The sequence below is a fragment of the Centruroides sculpturatus genome, unplaced genomic scaffold, assembly GCF_000671375.1.
Source record: "Centruroides sculpturatus isolate CEXI.00-Female unplaced genomic scaffold, Cexi_2.0 scaffold111, whole genome shotgun sequence".
In the NCBI taxonomy this organism is placed as follows: domain Eukaryota; kingdom Metazoa; phylum Arthropoda; class Arachnida; order Scorpiones; family Buthidae; genus Centruroides; species Centruroides sculpturatus.
The window spans coordinates 1,067,065-1,086,443 of NW_019384655.1; the positions used below are offsets into that span (position 1 = coordinate 1,067,065).

The window sequence follows — 19,379 nt, forward strand, 5'->3', positions numbered from 1 at the left end:
ATTTTATACAAGGCTACTAAAAGGGTGTTTCTGAAATACTGGAAGCAGGCTAATAGACTCCTTAATAATTTGACTGGAGGCCCTTAAAGCTTATTTGGCAAGGTTGTACGTTTTTTCCCCCCATAAAGTAAACAGTCTAACAGTTTTTCTGTAACTAAAGTTTTGGTGGGTAAGGAAATATAAAACAAACTGTGTTGATTCATTAACAATAAACTTAAGTTCAGATCAAATTCCCGAGTTTAAGCGATATTATAATTGTGTAATTATTTAGTAAGAAAAATAATACGATTTAATTCTTAAACATTTTATTTTTTATTTATTTATTTTGTTAATTTTTTATACCCTCTTACAATGATTGATTGATCCAGAGATAGTACACTTATATGATACATAACATTTAGAAGTGATAACAAATATGGAATGTTATATGTCACATCAAGAGTTAAACCTCCTTATCAGCTAACAACCATAAAACTAACAGAAAACTTAAAAAAAACTATCTAATATTCACCATAACCTGTAATAAACAATACTCTAGACTGAAATTCCATATTCTTTTTTACACATTTATGTATTGTAAAAATATAAAAATCTATGCGATTAGAATATTAAATAATGCATATTAAAACTGGACTTTCCCAGATTCGAAGATGTTGGGTGGGGTTGTTTTAAGTGCAAAATCGGGGGTGACGTCACTACTGGCACCATTCCAAACTTCTTAATGAGAGACTAGATTTTTGTTTTCGTTTTTAATTACGTCTGATGCCTTTCGGTGTGACAAAGAATCGTTTGTGTTCAGAATGTCTAAAGGGTCTGCCTTAGCAAAAAGGAAAGTATTGTTATTAATGCTAAATAGGCTCGTTTGTAAATTATTCAAAAGTTTTTCCTTGTACATTAGATGTCGAAGGTCCCCTCACTTCGTTCTTATCGTAAATTTTGATGAAAATATAATATTAACAAATAATTACACTAAATTTTATAAATGCCTTACTATTTGCATCATAAATTATATTTAATAAGAGTCAAGATAGGATCTATGGGCTTTAGATAAAAATGAGTTTCCTACATACAAAGAGATTTATTAACGACTCGTAACTTTTATTATTATCAAATTAGTTTAAAGATTAAAATTTTAAAGTGTTTCCCACCCCAAATAAATGAATAGATTTCGGAAAAAATTCCTGTTGGCTAACTCAGGCGTGAAAATAAATAAAAACAAATATTTCCCTACGGCATAAGAATAATATACATTATTTTGATTAATTATTTAAAGGTATAACCGAACTCTGATAACAAAAATATTTTATAAAAACATAATTGCATAATGAAACTTCGTTATCTATCAAACTAATGATAAACAAGATCAAAATTCGCTTAGTCAGATCAGATGCGAATTTCTGAGCGTTGATAGAAATATTCGGATTGATGTAACAGTTGCACCATTTTTTATTTGTATATTTACACTAGAAAGGTATCAAAAATTGTGCAGCCGTTTTGTTCACCAGTACTAATTGTAAATATTATTAGATGAAAAAACAAATTCGTTTTTAACTATAATAATGGTATTTAACTTTAATGACAGGACTGTCGAGAGGGGAACTGAGTATTTTTTCCCCGATCCCGCAGAAAACTTATGGCGCTTATTAAATTAATAATATAAATTAAAAACTTATTAATAAAGAAACATTCTATATATTTCATTTGTTAAAAAATAAAAGTGTAAAAGGGCCCTCTCTAGTCTCAGGCCCCATACAAGCACTCGACGGCCTACTCATCAAAGGCTGAACTAGATTTGTTATAAACGTAAATTTTTAAGTCAGTATCGAATTAAACACAACTTTTAATCCAAAATTTCATACAAATGCAACTTATTAGGGATACCGATTCATTAATCAAGTGCTATCAGAGTTGAAAAATTTTAATTTTGCAGGTTCTGCTTGGTTTGTTTGGCTTTTAAATTCATTAACTTCTTTACTTCTTCGAAGAGTAAGTTAACTCTAGTTTTATATGATTAAATATTCGGAAAAAAATATTTATTTTAAGGTAAAGAATCGCTGAATAGCTTATTAACGCCATTTTTAACTACAACCACCATGGCTATTTCGACTTAGATAAGATAAGACGATTTACGTCATTCTTTATCAACTCCTTCACACTGTTTCGCTCGTCTGAAGGTCATATAGTAACCCGACTATTTTATCATTTAAATGTAACTTAATTCTTTACCATTCGAAAAAATTGTATCGAATATTTTACTCTAAAAAAAGTTTCCAGAACTAGAACCGCGAGAATAGTTCTTGGAACCAATTAGCATATTTCTAGTTCAACCTCACTACACCTGTTTTCTCCCTCTCTTCTCAGACTAGTCCTGCAACTTTACTGACAAGTTTAAATATGAAAAAGAAAAAAAAATGAGTCGAAGAAAAATGTCCGACTTTAGTCACGACGATTCGTTCCTTCAACCGCTTAATTAATGGATTTAAAGTACATGTACAATTTGGCGCCAGGCCAAGTCACATGACATTTTGGATTTTTTCAAAAGTACTTTATTTAAAAAATACAAATTACAAAATTATATTTGTGTTTTTGTTTTTTTTTTTTCAAAGCTTATAAAAGGTTACATTACTTATTTTTGTTATTAAGAATGTCGCTACATATGAATAAACATACGCGCGCACCTTAAAAGGTTAAAAAACTAATGACTAAATTGATCTTCTATATTTCTTTTGCATGGATAAATATATCTCTGAAAAGAAGTATAGAGGATTTTACTAGGTCCTAATAACCCATAACCATTAAAAATTAATTTTTTCTATAAACTACTGTATTGTTAGGACGAGACTTAAAAATCTCCTTAGTTTGTATAACATTGTTCTCAGAACATACAAACTTATATATCACGGATATATGGGACGACACATTACCAGGTTATAAACCCGATAACTCGTAATTTAAAGCATTAAAAGGGCACTTTCTAAAGCTCCTTAGCAACAAAAGAGTTCAAGATCATGGCACCCATGCAATTCAGCGGATAACATTTTTAAATGTATTTTTTCTTGTGGGAGATGCTGGGAATAATACCTTCCTACATCTTATACACTTTTTTTAAGTAGTTTAAATCGGGACCAGCCCATTAATTTCTATCTACAAAATATTAATGATGCAAAAAACATTTTTGCTACTTTAAAATGACACCCCTACAGGTTTGAGGATTTTAAAAAACGCATACAGGCCAGCTGTATCGCGTCAATTATACCTCCTACCAGAGATGTGGGATACGTTTTTACTGTCCATACGGATGACAGAACTGATAAACTAGTCTCTGCGACCTTTCAGTCTTTTTCATGATGCCCTTTTTGTAATACTGTCTTATGGATCGGCTCAATTTGTCATAGTTCATTGCAGGACGGTTTTTTCTCTTTCCCCATAATTTTGCAACTCGAACCGAATCTTCAATCTTGAAAATACCTTTCGAGCGTTCTAGCCAGCGTATACAGCTTCCATACATCTGAGGATGAGCCAATAATTCTTTCAAGAATTGCCATAGGTGAATATGAGAATGCGAACCGGGTCTTGTGGTGCATCGTTCAACATCGCAATTCTCGTCACTTGTCTCATCTGAAAAAAAAGCAAAGATATGTTTAGTTAAAGAAAAAAAGAACATGAAACTGACTCTGACGTCATTACAACGGCGCTTTTGCTAATGGGGTGAATCTAAAGAGCTTTTTACTTCATCGAAATGCCCAAGCTATTCAAGTTTAGTGCTTTTTCTAAATGCAGTGGATCAGGCAAGAGAAGACTCGCCTGAGGCACTGCAACATTCCACGCTGTGACCCCGACTGGTTTGGCCTGAACTTGTTAAAGTTTCCTTTGTACGTAGAATTGTGTTCTTTTATTGCGTGTAATGACGTCATATTAAGCGGATAAAAATGTAAATCAAACTTTTAAGAAATGACAGCAAACTGACCATCGCTCTGCAGATCCTCGCTGCTGAAATCGCTGCTCAGATTTGTTTGGGTGGGACTGGCAGCTGCGGTTAGAGTCGAGAGAGTCAGACCACTTTCTGCTGGACCAGCCAGCAGCCCTGGTGACCTCTGACCTGGATGTTGATTCAATAAACTGTTATAATTATTCGGACTGTTGTTGGGGATTCTGGACGGAACATTGTTGATCCAATGACTTAACAGACCACTCATATCCAAGATACTATCATCCGGGCAAAATTGTGGTTGAGAGTTTGTATGAGATGATAGATTGGTCGCTGCAAAAAAATAAAAAAAGGAATATTTTTGTTTAATTTCGTAAACAGTCATAGGATGTGGTAAGAAATTACATCCTTTAAGGAAGGGCGTGAAAATCTTTTTACTCATTTACAAAGCAAAAGAGGGTCAATAGCCGATGACTTTTCGTCACCAACCCACTATGTGTGGGCGAACAGCACGACAACAAGTTCATTGTCTCACCTGTTTTCCAAATTTCTAACTGAGCATGCAAAATATCACCCGCTTGGGGTGATCTTTGTCGGAATTCTTCTTCAGTTAGACGACATAGTGCGACACCGTCCATAGCAAAATTATCGAGTGTTTGACGTGGAAGGCCATATTGCATCAGAGTCCATTGAATCCATGCTTGGACATCTTGAGTACTCCATTCAATGGGAACTAGAAATTAAAGAAAGCGTATAATGTGACAAATATAGATTATTTAAGACAAAGTGAAAGGTTGTATTATTTTACGTTTTACATCAGTGGATCATTTTATTTCAACGCCCTCCTTTGACATTCACCTTCAAAACATATTTCAGGGCTCGTGACCTCATTTCGAGATGTCTTTGAACCTTATGGAACGCGTTCTAATTCCCAAAATCAATATTGCGTCACACAACGGCAATTCAAATATCTTTCAGATCTCCCACCCGTTTTAGTCAACACGCTCAACTTCCTATCTAGAATGGACGTAAAGTGATGCGGAAAAATAATTAAATTGCATGTTACAGCTACGAAGTTTTATTGCTTACATAATTTTTGCAAATAATCATCTCGGGAGTGAAATTTTTTTAACGGTACCACACAATTTTTTTGCCAGATGGATAAATGCAGCATGCTGATAAAGTTAGGCCAGATTTGGTTGTTATACAAACAAGTTTTACCGGTTAGGCTCGGGTCAGGGTCGATAATGTAGATGTAGACAATGCTAGGTTATTCTAAATTCCCCGTTATGCATTCGGAAATTATAAGATAAAATAAAAATTACTCACCTGCAGATATACCCAGCACTTTGCATCCCGCATGAATATCCTTAGATGCCTGTTCTATAGCGAGACACTGTAATTCTTCGATTTTCTCACGTGAAATAGAGCAACTGACAGAATCTTCAGTTTTAACTAGTCTGCATGATCCACCATAATTCGACGAATTACAGAAATTTTCAGCGGGTTCAGTTTTAATACGTATCTCTTGAGTAGGAGAGGTGGGTAACTCGTAGAACGTATCAACCGCGAACTGTCTCACCTCCATTTGGTGGTTCTGATCATTCGATCCGATCACATGAGGCGATCTCTGTTTGTTTTGCTGATACTTGTTGTTAAGAAAATCTTGCGTGGAGCAGAAACTAACTTCTAACATGTCTGTTCGAGGGCTTGGTATCGGGCTTACAACTGGTTTGACGTCTATAGTTGTGGAAGGAACGGTCTGGAGCCAACTGTCGAATTCGTTAATGTACCAGTTCTCTAATGACAGAGGGCTTTTGCTTCCTTCGTTGGGACTCGGTACACGCTGTGCTTTCTGTAAACCAAAACAAAAATCTAGTTACTAAGAAATACAGATGGCGAGACTTAATCTTTTTTTAACGTCTGGTGGACATTATGACTGCACTGACGTCAAACCATCGGTAGAAAGAAAGAAAAAGAATGTAAAAAAAAACGCACTTCCTGAGTTAAACGCCTCCGTATCTAACGCGTCCATGAAACTTTACACACTTCGAAAAGTGGAGAATGATTTAGGATTTTCTATAATATTATCCCCCTTTCTAAACTGTTAATTAACGATTTAGAGTTAAACCCTAGTTATGTAATGCTTAACAGGTTACTTACAGTATCACTAGACGATGTACAGCTCCTGTACATTTTTCAACCCACGTACTACTCCAACTGAAGGCTGCCGACTGATAAAGTTAAACAAAAACTCTCTTTCGCTAGCTCCATCTACCGTACGAAATCGACTAGAAAACTGTTATTGGCCGATACCGTTTGTTATTTTTAAATTTACCATACGCTTATTGGTTATTACTTTTTGAGTGTGCCGCTGACGTCACAATTGTTATTCGTGAGATTCTAGTATTGCTTGTAATTAGATTATTTAGAAAGATTTCTCTAAGAGATAATATTACAATTCACCTATAAAGTTATTTTATTTATTATTTTTATTTTATTTCATTTTTTCTATGAAAAATAACTAGGACGAATCTTGATTTTCTATACGTTTATTATGTTCGTATATACTTTGATAGTTGTTTATGTATCATAATACATAAAAGTATATCAAGAACAAGTTGCGAATAAAAAAAACAAGGCGTAGAAAAATTTGATTAAAATTTCTGACATTTTGATATATTTTTAAAATAAAAAACTTTAATTTTTATATCTTTATCTTATATATTTTTAAATAAGATTAATTTTGAAACTTTTTGCTATTTTAAATCAATTAAAACACGTCTTAACTGCTTTAAAAATTCACTTAATTAAGTAATTATTAAGTGAAGTATTTTATTAAAACAGTTTTTAATTAATTAAATATTTAATTATTTAATTAAAATNGTCATTATTATTTAATGTATTTTAAAATATTATAAAAAAATTAAAACAATATTTTAAACTTTTTTTATAGTATTCAATTTTATGTGAAATATATTTGAAATATTTTAGTTTTTAGGATAAATTAAATGAGTTTTAAATTTTATTTATTATTCTATTACAGTCAAACCTGTGAAGAACGGCCACTAACGGAAAAATTAAAAATAAAGGCCGTTGTTTAAAGGTTATTTTGTATGCATTTTTGTCATTTTTATTAAAAGTTCCTGAGAAAATAGCCTGCAATAATGGCCAATTCTAAATAGAATTGGCCATTATTGTAGGCTTCACTGTAATTTGTGTCTATTTCACTTTTAAATGATTTTCAAAATTTTTTCTTTATAAAAATAATAAATATCTATTCTAGATAAATTTATATAATTTTTAAAATCTTCTAAACTCTGAAAATATTCAAAAATTTTTTTTATAATTTTAAATGAATAAATAATTAGTTATTTAAGTAGCAGCCGTAATTCTAATTTCCTATAAATTTTTTTAAAAATAAAATTATATAGAAAGCGTTTCTAGAATGTTTTTAAAGTCGTGAGAGGAGTTTGATGTAATTAGAGTAACAAATAAATTTAAAAAGGAGGGAGGAACGTTTATGCTCTATAATGATGCTTTATATCCTCAGTAGAACGAAGGGAATTCTTGTAAAACGTGTGCTTTTGTGATTTATTATTATAACATGGAACTACCAGAATGGAATTTGTATATCAGGAGTTTTATTACTTCTGAGATATATAATGGTTAAATTAATAATAAATTTTCTTAAACATCTTTAACTACGTAAATACAACATCTGTTCGGTCGAATTAATTTCTTAGTGAGTTTTCTAATTAGTCGACCGCATCACTGACATTGTTTTACTTTTATAACTTTCAAGTCGAGTATGTAAAATGAGAATTTTGAATATCTCAATTATAACATGAATAGATTGCCGTACAATTGTTAAGGTATGAAAGGTGTTTCTACTTAAAATATATCATGTAGTACGTTCCGTCCATTTAGTACACGAAACGTTTTGTTTGTTAATAAAGCTACGTAACTTCTAATTTTGTCGTTTAAAATAATTAAAAACAGATACAAGATCTGTAGATATTTTGACACTTCTGGTAAAAACATGAGAATTTCCGTAATTTTGATCACCTGACAGGAAATTATGTCACAGCCGGTTACTCTAGAGGTCGTGACATGACCACCTTGGGATTGTAATTTTTGACGTCAAAAGCGAAAGGAACGTCGGGAAGTTTAGTCAGATGTAGTTGCAACTTTGAAAGAAATTATATCATTTTGAGGAAAAAGGTTTCGATAAAAAGACGAGAATTAAAATTGAAAGTTATTAATTCAAACTAAAAACACTATATATAGGACTAATTTTTTTCTCTTTTATTCTGTGCAACTTACCTATAGTTATTTCACTTTCGTTTATATTTATGACTAATAATATTAACAATGTAAAACAATTTTTTAAAAATATTCAGATTTTAACAGCTAGTACGATTTGAAATTTAATATTAAGAATACATAAAAGGGGCGCAAAATTCCCGACATCCATTCATGCGAATCTTAAGTAAATAGAGCAATATATTTTTTTTCTTTGAACATATAAAACATAATAATGTGGGTGTATATCAAATGATAGTCTTCTTTTTTCTGATGATGATATCAGTTGTGTGTCTTGTAATTTGTCATACTCTCTAACAAACTTAAAGATTAAGAAAGACATAAAATAGCAGTATAGGAATTTATGTAGGCATGTCAAACATATTTCACTCTAAGAGGAACATACTTGTACATCTAAATATCTAAATTAAATCATTTAATTTTAGTTTATGAACTTGGAAAATCCAATATCTGCTGGGAAATCCAATAAGATAACGTATATTGTTAAATATAGCGTATAACTTATATAGTCTATGTAAAGGTCGTTAACCTACTTTTATATGATTTATCTTTTATACATTTGTATGTACTTTTATATAAAATTAAATAACATTAACTTTTTGTTTTTTTTTAATTATTTCCCCTCTTCAAACATAGAAGAATAAAAATAAATAAACAATAAAAGTTTCTAGTATTATGTTCAATAAGTGGCCACATTTTTCGACGAATTTAATCACAAGTTTTATTTATAACCGCATTTTTTATAGCAGTTTTGCTCTGTATTGACGTCATCGCCATGATTTGTTATCGTGATGACAAACATATGTTGATTCCTGTAATACTATAATTCATTCATGTAAATCACTATGAATGAATAAATTTTGGGGGATGGAGTTGTAAATTACTCAAAATTTTTAATGTTTTAATTAAAAATAGAAGGAAATTATAGTTTTAATATTAAAAATCCGATAGAAGTTTTTATGAAGTATAATAAAAATATTTAAAATTTATTATCGCTATGAGCAACACTGCGTATAATTTATATATACTCTTTAGGTCTGTATATCATCATAAAAGTGTTGAATATAAGGCTATTAAATTGTGTTTATCTGTTTAAAATAATTTAATTTTATACTTTAAAAGTTTTAAATAATTAATAATTATTTATCAAACAATTTATATTTTAATTACACTTAGAAACTATCTGATCAAACCTTCAAATTAATTAATTTTCTTAAGTAAAAGTTGACTTAGAATGTTATCTCATGGAATTAATTAAGGCTTTAACCTTAAAGAATTGTAAATGTCAAACTCTTCAACTATTTTATCGCAAAGTTTTTATTATTATTCTATTATTACAACTTCTTTTCTAGCGAGACAAATGTCTTTTAATCTAGAATTAGGTTAACGTTACTTTTCTTTCTTGTTTGGGATTTTTCCGCTTCTTTGAAGGACACCAACCTCCTATGACCTACATAAAATGATGTAACAAGACGACAATGTCTCATTTAAAGATTAAAATGAAAGGCAAACAGTGCGAGAAGTGTATAAAAACACAACAAAAGAGCAAAAATTAATTTTGAAAAATTGAATTTTATTTATTTATTTTTTCAATGTCACGCGTTTTAATGAAAAAGAGACATTTCCCGATGGATGATTCTTAACAGAAGCGAATTATATAAAGTCCTGTTCTTATAAAATAGGTGGGGTGATTATAAACTTTTTAAATTGGCTGACCTCTGAACTCTAACTATCTAAATATGTATCAGAAGTAATACAAAAATATTTCGCCTTAGTTACTGTTTCTACAACAGATAAACAATGATAAAAAAAAATTCAATAAAATTATCTAGTCAAATAAGTTAAATAAACTTTTATAAAATACAAAGAAATTTGATAGAATTTTCTTTGATAGATTTGAAGAAATTATATATTTAATTAATTTGTAATTTATTTAGGTAACAATTATGAAGTAATGGGATTTTGNTACATTAAAAAAAGCTAAGTTACAGTATAAAATTTTCAATGAATAAAATCAAAAAATTCAATGAAATTAGCTAATTAAGTATTTTAAATAAATACAATGCTTATAAATTAAATAAACTTTTAAATGCTTTGTTTATAACACATTATTTATATATAACATTTACAACACATTACATATATTAAACACATTCAATTATATATAATAAATTATTAATGGATAGATTACCCATGGGTATTTAGTAATAAATAAACAAAAATGCTATGTTAGATTAAAAAATTCTTATAAAATCCATTAAAAGCTACTATTTTTTTTTTAAACACAAATGCATACAAAATAACCTTCGGACAACGCCATTTTTTTTAACGTTTCCATTAGTAAACGTTGTTTAGGAGGTTTGACTAACTTGAAATTTTAAAATATTAATAAAATATTTGCTTAAAATGATATTTTATTATTACATAAAATTTAAATTGCTTATAATTTTGTTTATATTTAATTGTAAATAAATGATAAAAATTACTAAAGTGCTTGAAAATGTATTTTTTCTTATATAGTATTTAAATTAATAGAGTTAAATCGTGTATAAATATTTAAATTGTTCTAAATATCAAATTATTTCCGTAAGTGGAAAAATAATTACTTTTACTGAAATTTATAGAAATATTATTAAAATAATCGTCATCGAAACTCGTTGATAACTTTTGCAAGCGGTGTGACGTAATTTAAATCGTACCACGTCCACTCCCATTGTGAACAAGGAAATAAATACTCTTCCAGGAACGTGTGCAACAATTTTATAAAATTAAACTTTTCGATTGATGAGATAAATGCATTATCATTGTTATTGATGATGATAGAATGCCGAATAGTAAACAAATAGCAGGAAAAAAGAAAAAAGAAAAAAAAAACACTATAATAACTATTTTTAAATTTTCATCAGTGTTATCGCGCCCTCTGTTGATAACAACTGAAACTGTTTAGTATACGTAATTAATTGTTAATCTTTTTAAAATATAGGCTATAATGACATTTAAAACAAATAATATTCTTTATAAATAGAAAATTATTTTAAAACTTCTAAGTTTAAATAATTTTAGTCAGGTTAATTTAAGAATTAAAAAATATCCCAGTTCGCCGAACAAATATTTTATAAATCAAGTTTTATTATTTCAATTATCAAACCGCCCTCTGACGTTAATAATAGTAACATTGTATCTACGTATATGATTTTAAATTAATTACAATTTCTTAACACTAATTTTATTATAAAATTATTATAAACTCAGATTTGAATAAATTATTAAGAGTCGTTCATTAATTAAGCGTTCAAGTTAATGGGAGGAGGTTGCGAAAAGTACAGTACATTATTGTACAGTACACGATGGGGAGGAAAGTAATTGAGGCCTTGTTTCGTGCACTTTTTCAGTAGTTTTAGTGGCATAAGAATAAGTCTACTTACTTATCATGTGAATAAACTGTCAGCCAGAAAATATTTGCAAAAAGTTTTAGACATTTCTTCAATGTCGGGAAGTTCGTGAACTATTGCACATATAATTAAAGGGGCTGGAGTTTGCTAAAAGTACATAATTGTACATAACAGGGAGGAGGAGTCAAAAGTGGCTTGAAAACTTTGCAGGTAATAAATGGACGACCCCTTATCAGAATCCTGCTTATCCCCTTATCCTGCTTGCTCTATGTATGAATAAATCGGATATAGCGCGTATTTTATCCATTTACGGAAATTTGTTTTATAACTGTACGTATTACGTGGAATGTCGGAAATGAAAAAATAAACAATAGATTTCGTTTTTAAATTCTTATTTAATCATATCATTATTAATCAATAGGCCTATTCAATTATCAAATATATCAGAATCTAAATATTATTGTTATATTAACATTGCAATATGTATTTCTTAAACATAAATTTAGAATATTTCATTTACCTTAAATCACGTATATATGTAACAACTTAAAGTATATTGAAATAAATAAACTATCGTAGGTACAGTAAATCTCCGCTTTATGACCGATCGTTTTATAATCCTCACTTTTACGACTGGTATAAATTTTCCCTTAGTATTGCATGAATTGCTATATTTATTTCAATGTAATATTTTTGTAAGTCATCATCGTGTACTAATATATAAGTAAAACTATATTTCTAGGAATGTAATTTCAATATATGACCGACTTTATGAGAAATGGGACGGCCCGCTTTACGACGGTTTTTGGAACTAATTAATTAGTAGTTAAAGTGGTATTTACGTACTGACGAATTTTTCAACAAACATCAAGATTTATTTGTTTTTAAAACAGTTCAATAATAGTATTTGTTGAAACGTTATATATAAAACAACGGAGAGATATATTCACGTATATTAGATATTGGCGCACTGCCTTGTAAAGCTGCCTTGTAATTAATTAGTACTTTCAACGATACAAGAACAAAACAGAGTACTTATGTTATTATTTCTATTGCTGTGTAGATTCTGCTTAAGGATCTAGGCTGAAGAAAGAAAGAGAGTGAAGAGATGAGAGAAAGGATAAGAAAGTGGAAAAGAAGTCCAGTAGCGTATCGAGCAGATAGGGTGAATCAGAGAGTATGAAAAAATAAAAATACAAAATTTGTTGAGAAATTTTAACATAGTAGTTATAATTACATAAAGTAACAGCTTAATTATAAGTACAGTATGTAGTTGGACAGTATATTGAAAGGCAATAAGTAGTATTTACAAGCATGTGGAAGATAGAAAAAAAAAAATAATAATAAATTCGCTGGAATTCCGCGACAAAATAAAGTGTATTTATATGTATAATATTTCCACTCCTTTTTTTTATAAGTTATGCTATTTGTTTTGTTTAGTTTGTCAAGTAACAGTAATAACAGTATATATAATGTAATGTATATAATATGTTTTCACTATTATTCATAAACACTAAACAATTAAAGTATATACAGAGGCCTATAGTAAAAAGTTGCTAAATCAATATTGAGGTTACCATAACTAGAATATTAAAGGAAAAAAAATAATAATGGAAAAATTTGACATTCGTTTTTAAAGAAACTTCGACATATTTAGTTATCAAATTGAATTGCTCCCTTAAACTAGATACATTTTGAATTTAAAATATATTTATGGGAACAATAGGAGTATTAAATTTAGCCATAATTTTTTCCTGTTGTGGATTTTGATAATACTCAATGATCATAATAATAACTTATCAAACTTTTAAAGTTAATTTCTACAAAGATATACAAAGAGTTTTAATATAAATTAATAAATATAAAGCAAATAAAAGTTGCGATTATAGTAAAATAATCCACAACGTAAACTATCGAAGGTTATTTTTCGCTGTAAAAGTTGTTTAAATGGGATAAATAAGTCATAAAAATTTAAAAATATATATTTAATTTTTTCTTTTTAGAATAATTAATTAAACTTATATTTATTAAATGTTTTATTTTAATATTAACGCTTAAATTTAACAGAAAACTTACAAGTTAATGCCGAACTTATTAATAACTTAGTGATATTATAAATACATGCAAATGATAACTATATTGTCAAATTATCATAAAATATGTACTGTACCTGCATATGATGATTCTGCATCAGAAAATAGTCTTCTATGTTGATCATAGTGAAATATTGAGCAAATGATGTTCCTAACTGTTTGCCTCTGTTTATATAGTTCTACATTGAATACCCAAGAAGGCAAGAACAAACATTTCTGAGAAACTTCGAGTTGGTCTTTCGTGCTTAACATTGTTTTCTTTCGATTCCATTCACAAGTTTCGTGAATGGAGTGGGAACTTTGCCATATTTACAACTCATATTAGGAATGCGTTGAATATGCCAGCTCTTTACTGTTATTTAATGCCATTTGGATTAGTTTACTTAACAGTAAGTGTGTAAACACGATGATTATTTAATGATTTTTATAATTTATTTGAAATGTATATGTATTTTTTTTTATTATATTTTTAGACGACTTATCTAATTTGGCAACAGGTGTAGTGTTAAAAATATTCAAATTGACTGACAGCATTGTTTAAAGGAACGATTAGCTCAAACTGAAATTATTTTTTTTGAGCGGTAACATTTCTTAGTAGTAAAGTTGAAATAAACAAAAATTCTCAATTTATTAAACATTGTATATAATCACCAGATTTGTCTATGCGTAAATTTTATTTATAATTATCATATAGACCAATATAAAAAATTGTGGTTAATATGAAGACGTCATTAAAAATTCCCACAAGATTTACAATTATATTTACGTTTTACAAATACACGGATCCTTATTTAAATGTAGGAACTCCATTAAAATTCACTCGAGGCTTGCGTAAACGTTTTGTAAATTATTAGTTTATGTGAGTAATAACTTGGCTGTTTGCCCTTTGGGAGATTTTAAATGACGGATTCTGTAAATTATAATTGTTTTAAAATTTTACAGAGAAATGTCATAAAACAATCGAACTATTTCTCAAATAGTTTAAATATAATTTAGAAAGAATTATCAATAACAAAGTTCCTAATACAATAATTAGTTTTTATAAAACAATTTTTTATAATTAGAGATAATCTATTAATTACATTTACAGTTTTTGAGCCAAAGTGATGTGCTTTTGACCACCCCTTTAATTATACAATAATTATGTGTACAATAATTTATGTTCCCCCAATAATAAAGAGTTAAAGCTCTGCAAATATTTCTTGATTGATAGTTTATTCACACATAACTAGTACCTAGGTTTATAAGAAAAGATTCGTATACTAAAAAAGTCCACGTAGATAGTGCCTCGACTCGCCCTTTTCTTTGTTTACAATGACGTATTTTTCGTGATCTTTTCCTTACACATCGTTAATGGACGGTCTCTTATCAACGCTCTGTAAATTAAATAATATTCAAAATTTAAATATTTCTTTAAATAGAACAAATGATAAGATATTTGGCTTTATTTTACACATTTTTTTATTTCACGTGAATTTTTTCTGTGAAATGTATCTTGGAACTTCTCATTTATCTTTTCTTAGAAATTACTATCATAATTTTGATATTTTTGATATCTGAATTAGGTATTTAATGTTTTTTTTTAAATTTTAAAATGATATATATATTTTTTTACACTAAAAGCACTAAAGAATAGATTTATACAGGGCATTTCCTTGTTTAATTAAAATTTTATAATCTGTATATTTATGTATTGATAATTATAGAATTTTCAGTTGAAAAAAAATTTATATCAAATCATAGAAATCTTAGATTTTATCACGAGTTGAGATAAATCGTAATTTCTAGTTACAAAATTAGAATTACAAAAATCTTATTGCGTAGTTGTATATGATTTTTAATGATAAATAATGACATTTCAAATATTAAGTGTAATCAATATTTTTAATTATTTTCATTTATTATATTATTTCTGATTTATCATTTATTATGTTATATTGACATAAATTACATTTTTATTATGGAAATTTTAACATATCCTACGCAACGTTTAAGTTAATTTTTCAGCTTTTGACTACTACTGTATATCCTTTTTTTTGTTTTTGAAATTTTAGTTTTTATTTTGTCTGTAGTATTATTTAAGATTCTTTAAAACACGCACATATTTTATTCTTAAATTCTCAGTTAGCTTCTTTTACAGTATAAGCAGTTACCCTTCTAAGTATAGTATTTCTTTCCTCTCCTCCGAGAAAACTTTTAAATGAATTCAAGCTAAGGAAGTGATATTGTACGCCTGTGTGTTTACGCGAGATATGAGAGAATTCGGTATAAGTAACTTGTTTTTTGGCAGTTGTCAACGCATGCTACCTTCAGTCATCTGACAACGTCATCCAAAAATTCATTGATGTTACTGAACCACGTTGTTCTAGTAACATTACAGTTTTACAATATTTATATCATTGGAGTTCTCAAACTTCTGCCAGTATAAATATTACAAAGATATATTTATATTCTATATTAATGTTATATTATTTATATAGATTATTATCATATTAATATTGCATAGCTACAACATTACTAGAAGAGTGTCATTGAAATGCTAGAGTTTCTCTAAAAATTAAAAGGGTGTACACAGCTCGGTTTATTTTGTGTCTACTAATGGCCGAGTGGATAAAATAACTGAATACTGGTAGTAGAGGTGAGTTTGCGCTTGACCAATGGGCTGGCTTAGTGGAGTTTACTGTGTATTCTTCACCTGTCTAATACCCAAATAGGAGCCATAGTTTCCATAGAAAGTCTCCCTCTGGCAGATTGTCCATATGTTGCGTTACCGTATCCATCAAAACAAAACAAACCTGTCCCGGATATGTCGGGTCTCGTCCCTCAGTATCCCTTCATTTTCACTGTGGTCTTGACCACATCCATGTTAGGTACAGTACAAGTATGATTTAAAAGTCTCTCAAAGTATCCACAGAATGGAAAGAATCAAAGAATAAATGAATAAGCCTCGATTTAACGGGCTAATTGGATAGAAGGGATGTCTACTACTGTAGAAAATCCTTTAAATCGAAGGTATTTTCAAAACATATAAGCTTATTAATAACGAACATACAACGTATAAGTTGTATTAAAATGTGATTATTATTTATTGTTTAAGCATTCTTATAATGTATTGTACCTTGGTTAACTTTGTAATCATTGACTTAGCGAATCAATCTTTTAACGTGTTCTATTCACGAATTAAGAAAAAAATGATCTAAAACAGTGATGAGCAACGTTTTCTGAATGCGAGTCGCAAGTGAACTTTGTAGGGCAGGCGGGTCTTATGCATTTTTTCTTACTAAATTGCAGACTTTAAGTCAACCAAATACCAACATACTCTATACACTAAATACTAAACTAATGCATGCTAATGAAATGTAAACTTTTTACTAATCGATTACAGTTTGAACATTCTTCGTAATGAATATTAGCTTAATTAGGGTTGCATAATGGCACGAGGCAGAAACAGAAAATAAAATTACGTTGCCAAAGCCTCGGGAACCCTAATTAGGATTTCACGGATTGTTCATCAATGATTTAAAATTTTCCTTTCGGATAGAGATTTTTGTCCATTAATTTCGAAGTCTGTTAAATCGGGGTCTGTTAATACTGGAGTTTACTGCGTGTCAGACTATGAAATGACATGATTTGGATTATACAATAGATGTTATCATCAAATTCGTTGATTGGAAAAATTGTAGGCCTATTAATTCTCACTCTCGTCCGTTTGTCTGTCCGTCTTTCTTTAATCCCAAGAACAGAGTTAGATAGATGTAAGATGAGAAAACGTTTGGAAACCTTAGAGGCAAGAAGTCCCGATTTATTATATATGAATTTCCGATGCAAATCGGAAGTCATGTTATTTCAATTCAAAAGTTTCCCCCCCCCGGAAGAGTTAGATGACCGGCACGACTCTATTGTTAAAGGAAAACTATGATGTAACAGGGAAAAGCCACTACTAATCTATATACTGTATATAAAAATGAATGTATGTGTGTCTGTCCTTCATGCATTACCACATCGTTTATCCGATTGCCGTGAAACTTTGGGAAGTTTTTTAATACATTCCCGCGAAGGTTTTTGGCATAGTACATTTATCCTACGATAGATGGCGCGCGTTATACGAGCATTTTACTGTGTTCGATCGATTTCAAATTGTGAAGACCATTTCCCCTCCAAAAAATATTTTTATATATATGCATTTGTGAACTGTTATTTACGATATTTGTAATAATTTTTGTTTAATCACTTTATTTCAACTTTTTTGCTAATTATGTATTCGCTCGAACTTTGTTAAAACCTTAACTGTATCCCGAACAACAACCGAAGTTGTAGAAGGAAATTCGCCTATTTTACCGATCTAGGGATCCCCATTTTCCACATTTTAATATCGACTGAAAATAATTTAAAAAGACTAATTACAATAAAACGGTTTATTATCTAACTGTCAGAAATTTCACAACATGCCAAGGAAGAGAGGAATGAACAATTAAATAATTAAAATTATAAAGGATTTTAAAAAATATATAAAAATGGGGAATATCGCACTTCTGACAATCGTTGCAAGTGTGTGGGCTAGATTTGAAGAACCTGTGCTTCTCGCATGGACAACTGTACGTGGCCGGCTCAGGCGTTGGAAAATCTTCTGATTTATTCGTATACGCACCAGACGGAAAAACAAAAAATATCGTGTATCCACAAGCACTCCAATAAATAAATAGAATTGAAACGACACTTTGAAATGTTTTCCCGATGAAAATGAATAATAATAATAAGTTTCAATAAAAATGATAAAATGTAAATTGAATTTTATCATAACGAGTTGGCTTGAATTTCGTTTCTTCTGAGATCGCAGCAATGCGCAACGGGTGAGCTAGTTCTTTTATATAAATTGGTAAAAAATTTTAAATTGTTTTAAAAACTATTATTTGGGTTCAGTTTTATGGCTTTTTGCAATTATTAGACAACAATATTAAGTCAAATAGAATTTATTGTGATAATTACGAGAAAATTACTATTAATTATTATAGTATTTATCATTGAATGATTGAGTTGATGTTGAAGTTATTTAAGCTTATAATTTGCATGATAAATTGTACAACAATATAGAAATCTAAAATGTTAATGTTTCCGCTTTAATGATAGAATTTTTAATATACTGTAGCATAAACTGAAAATTTGATATTGGAGACGTAAAACACTCAAGAATGGTTTTTTTAATGAAAAAACATTTTTATATTAATGCTTATGTTACTGTGAAAGACCGAAATTAGAGAATGTCGATATTCTCCTGTGAATGTCGACACATACAAAATACGTCGGTGAAAGACCGAATATTTTGTTATATTATTATACATTCGAACAATCGCCGGTGTATGTCGACAAGCACAGATAAGCTTTGGTGGAGGTCGAAACGACACCCGAGAAGCCGATGTCGACGGAGAGGCGACAGTCTGTCGCCAAATTCTTCGCCGTTTCCTTCTGCTCAAATTGGTGATACCGTACGAATACAAGTCCCTGATGTTGACCGTGGCCGTACAGATGCCCGAAATGTGTTGGCAGTTGTTGTTAGAATAGAAGACTCCGACTTTTATAAATTAGCAAACAAAAATGATACCCTCAAGCAGCTTTATACCCGTAATCAGTTCGTAATTTGTA

General features: G+C 29.6%; 1 protein-coding gene across 2 annotated transcripts; it reads right to left on the reverse strand.

Moving 5' to 3' along the window:
• Window positions 1–345: 345 nt before the first annotated feature.
• LOC111626419 (DNA-binding protein D-ETS-4-like) lies at window positions 346–13,869 on the reverse strand. 2 transcript variants are annotated; one of them, XM_023369790.1, is made up of 5 exons: window positions 13,817–13,869; window positions 5,258–5,783; window positions 4,464–4,661; window positions 3,968–4,261; window positions 346–3,618 (listed from the first exon to the last, which is right to left on the reverse strand). In XM_023369790.1, exons 1-5 carry the CDS (start codon window positions 13,862–13,864, stop codon window positions 3,284–3,286), a joined length of 1,401 nt encoding a protein of 466 aa, XP_023225558.1. In that variant the 5' UTR covers window positions 13,865–13,869; the 3' UTR covers window positions 346–3,283. The 2 variants fall into 2 exon arrangements, with proteins under 2 accessions (XP_023225558.1, XP_023225559.1); XM_023369791.1 differs by lacking the exon at window positions 13,817–13,869 and adding an exon at window positions 6,092–6,212.
• Between the last annotated feature and the right edge of the window lie 5,510 nt (window positions 13,870–19,379).

Coding starts and splice junctions, on each gene's coding strand:
- LOC111626419 (XM_023369790.1), bottom strand. CDS start 13,864: ATGATCAACATAGAAGACTATTTTCTGATGCAGAATCATCATATGCAG. Junction 4,662..5,257: donor AGTGCTGGGTATATCTGCAG/GTGAGTAATTTT, acceptor TTTAATTTCTAG/TTCCCATTGAATGGAGTACT. Junction 3,619..3,967: donor CGAGGATCTGCAGAGCGATG/GTCAGTTTGCTG, acceptor CTTTTTTTTCAG/ATGAGACAAGTGACGAGAAT.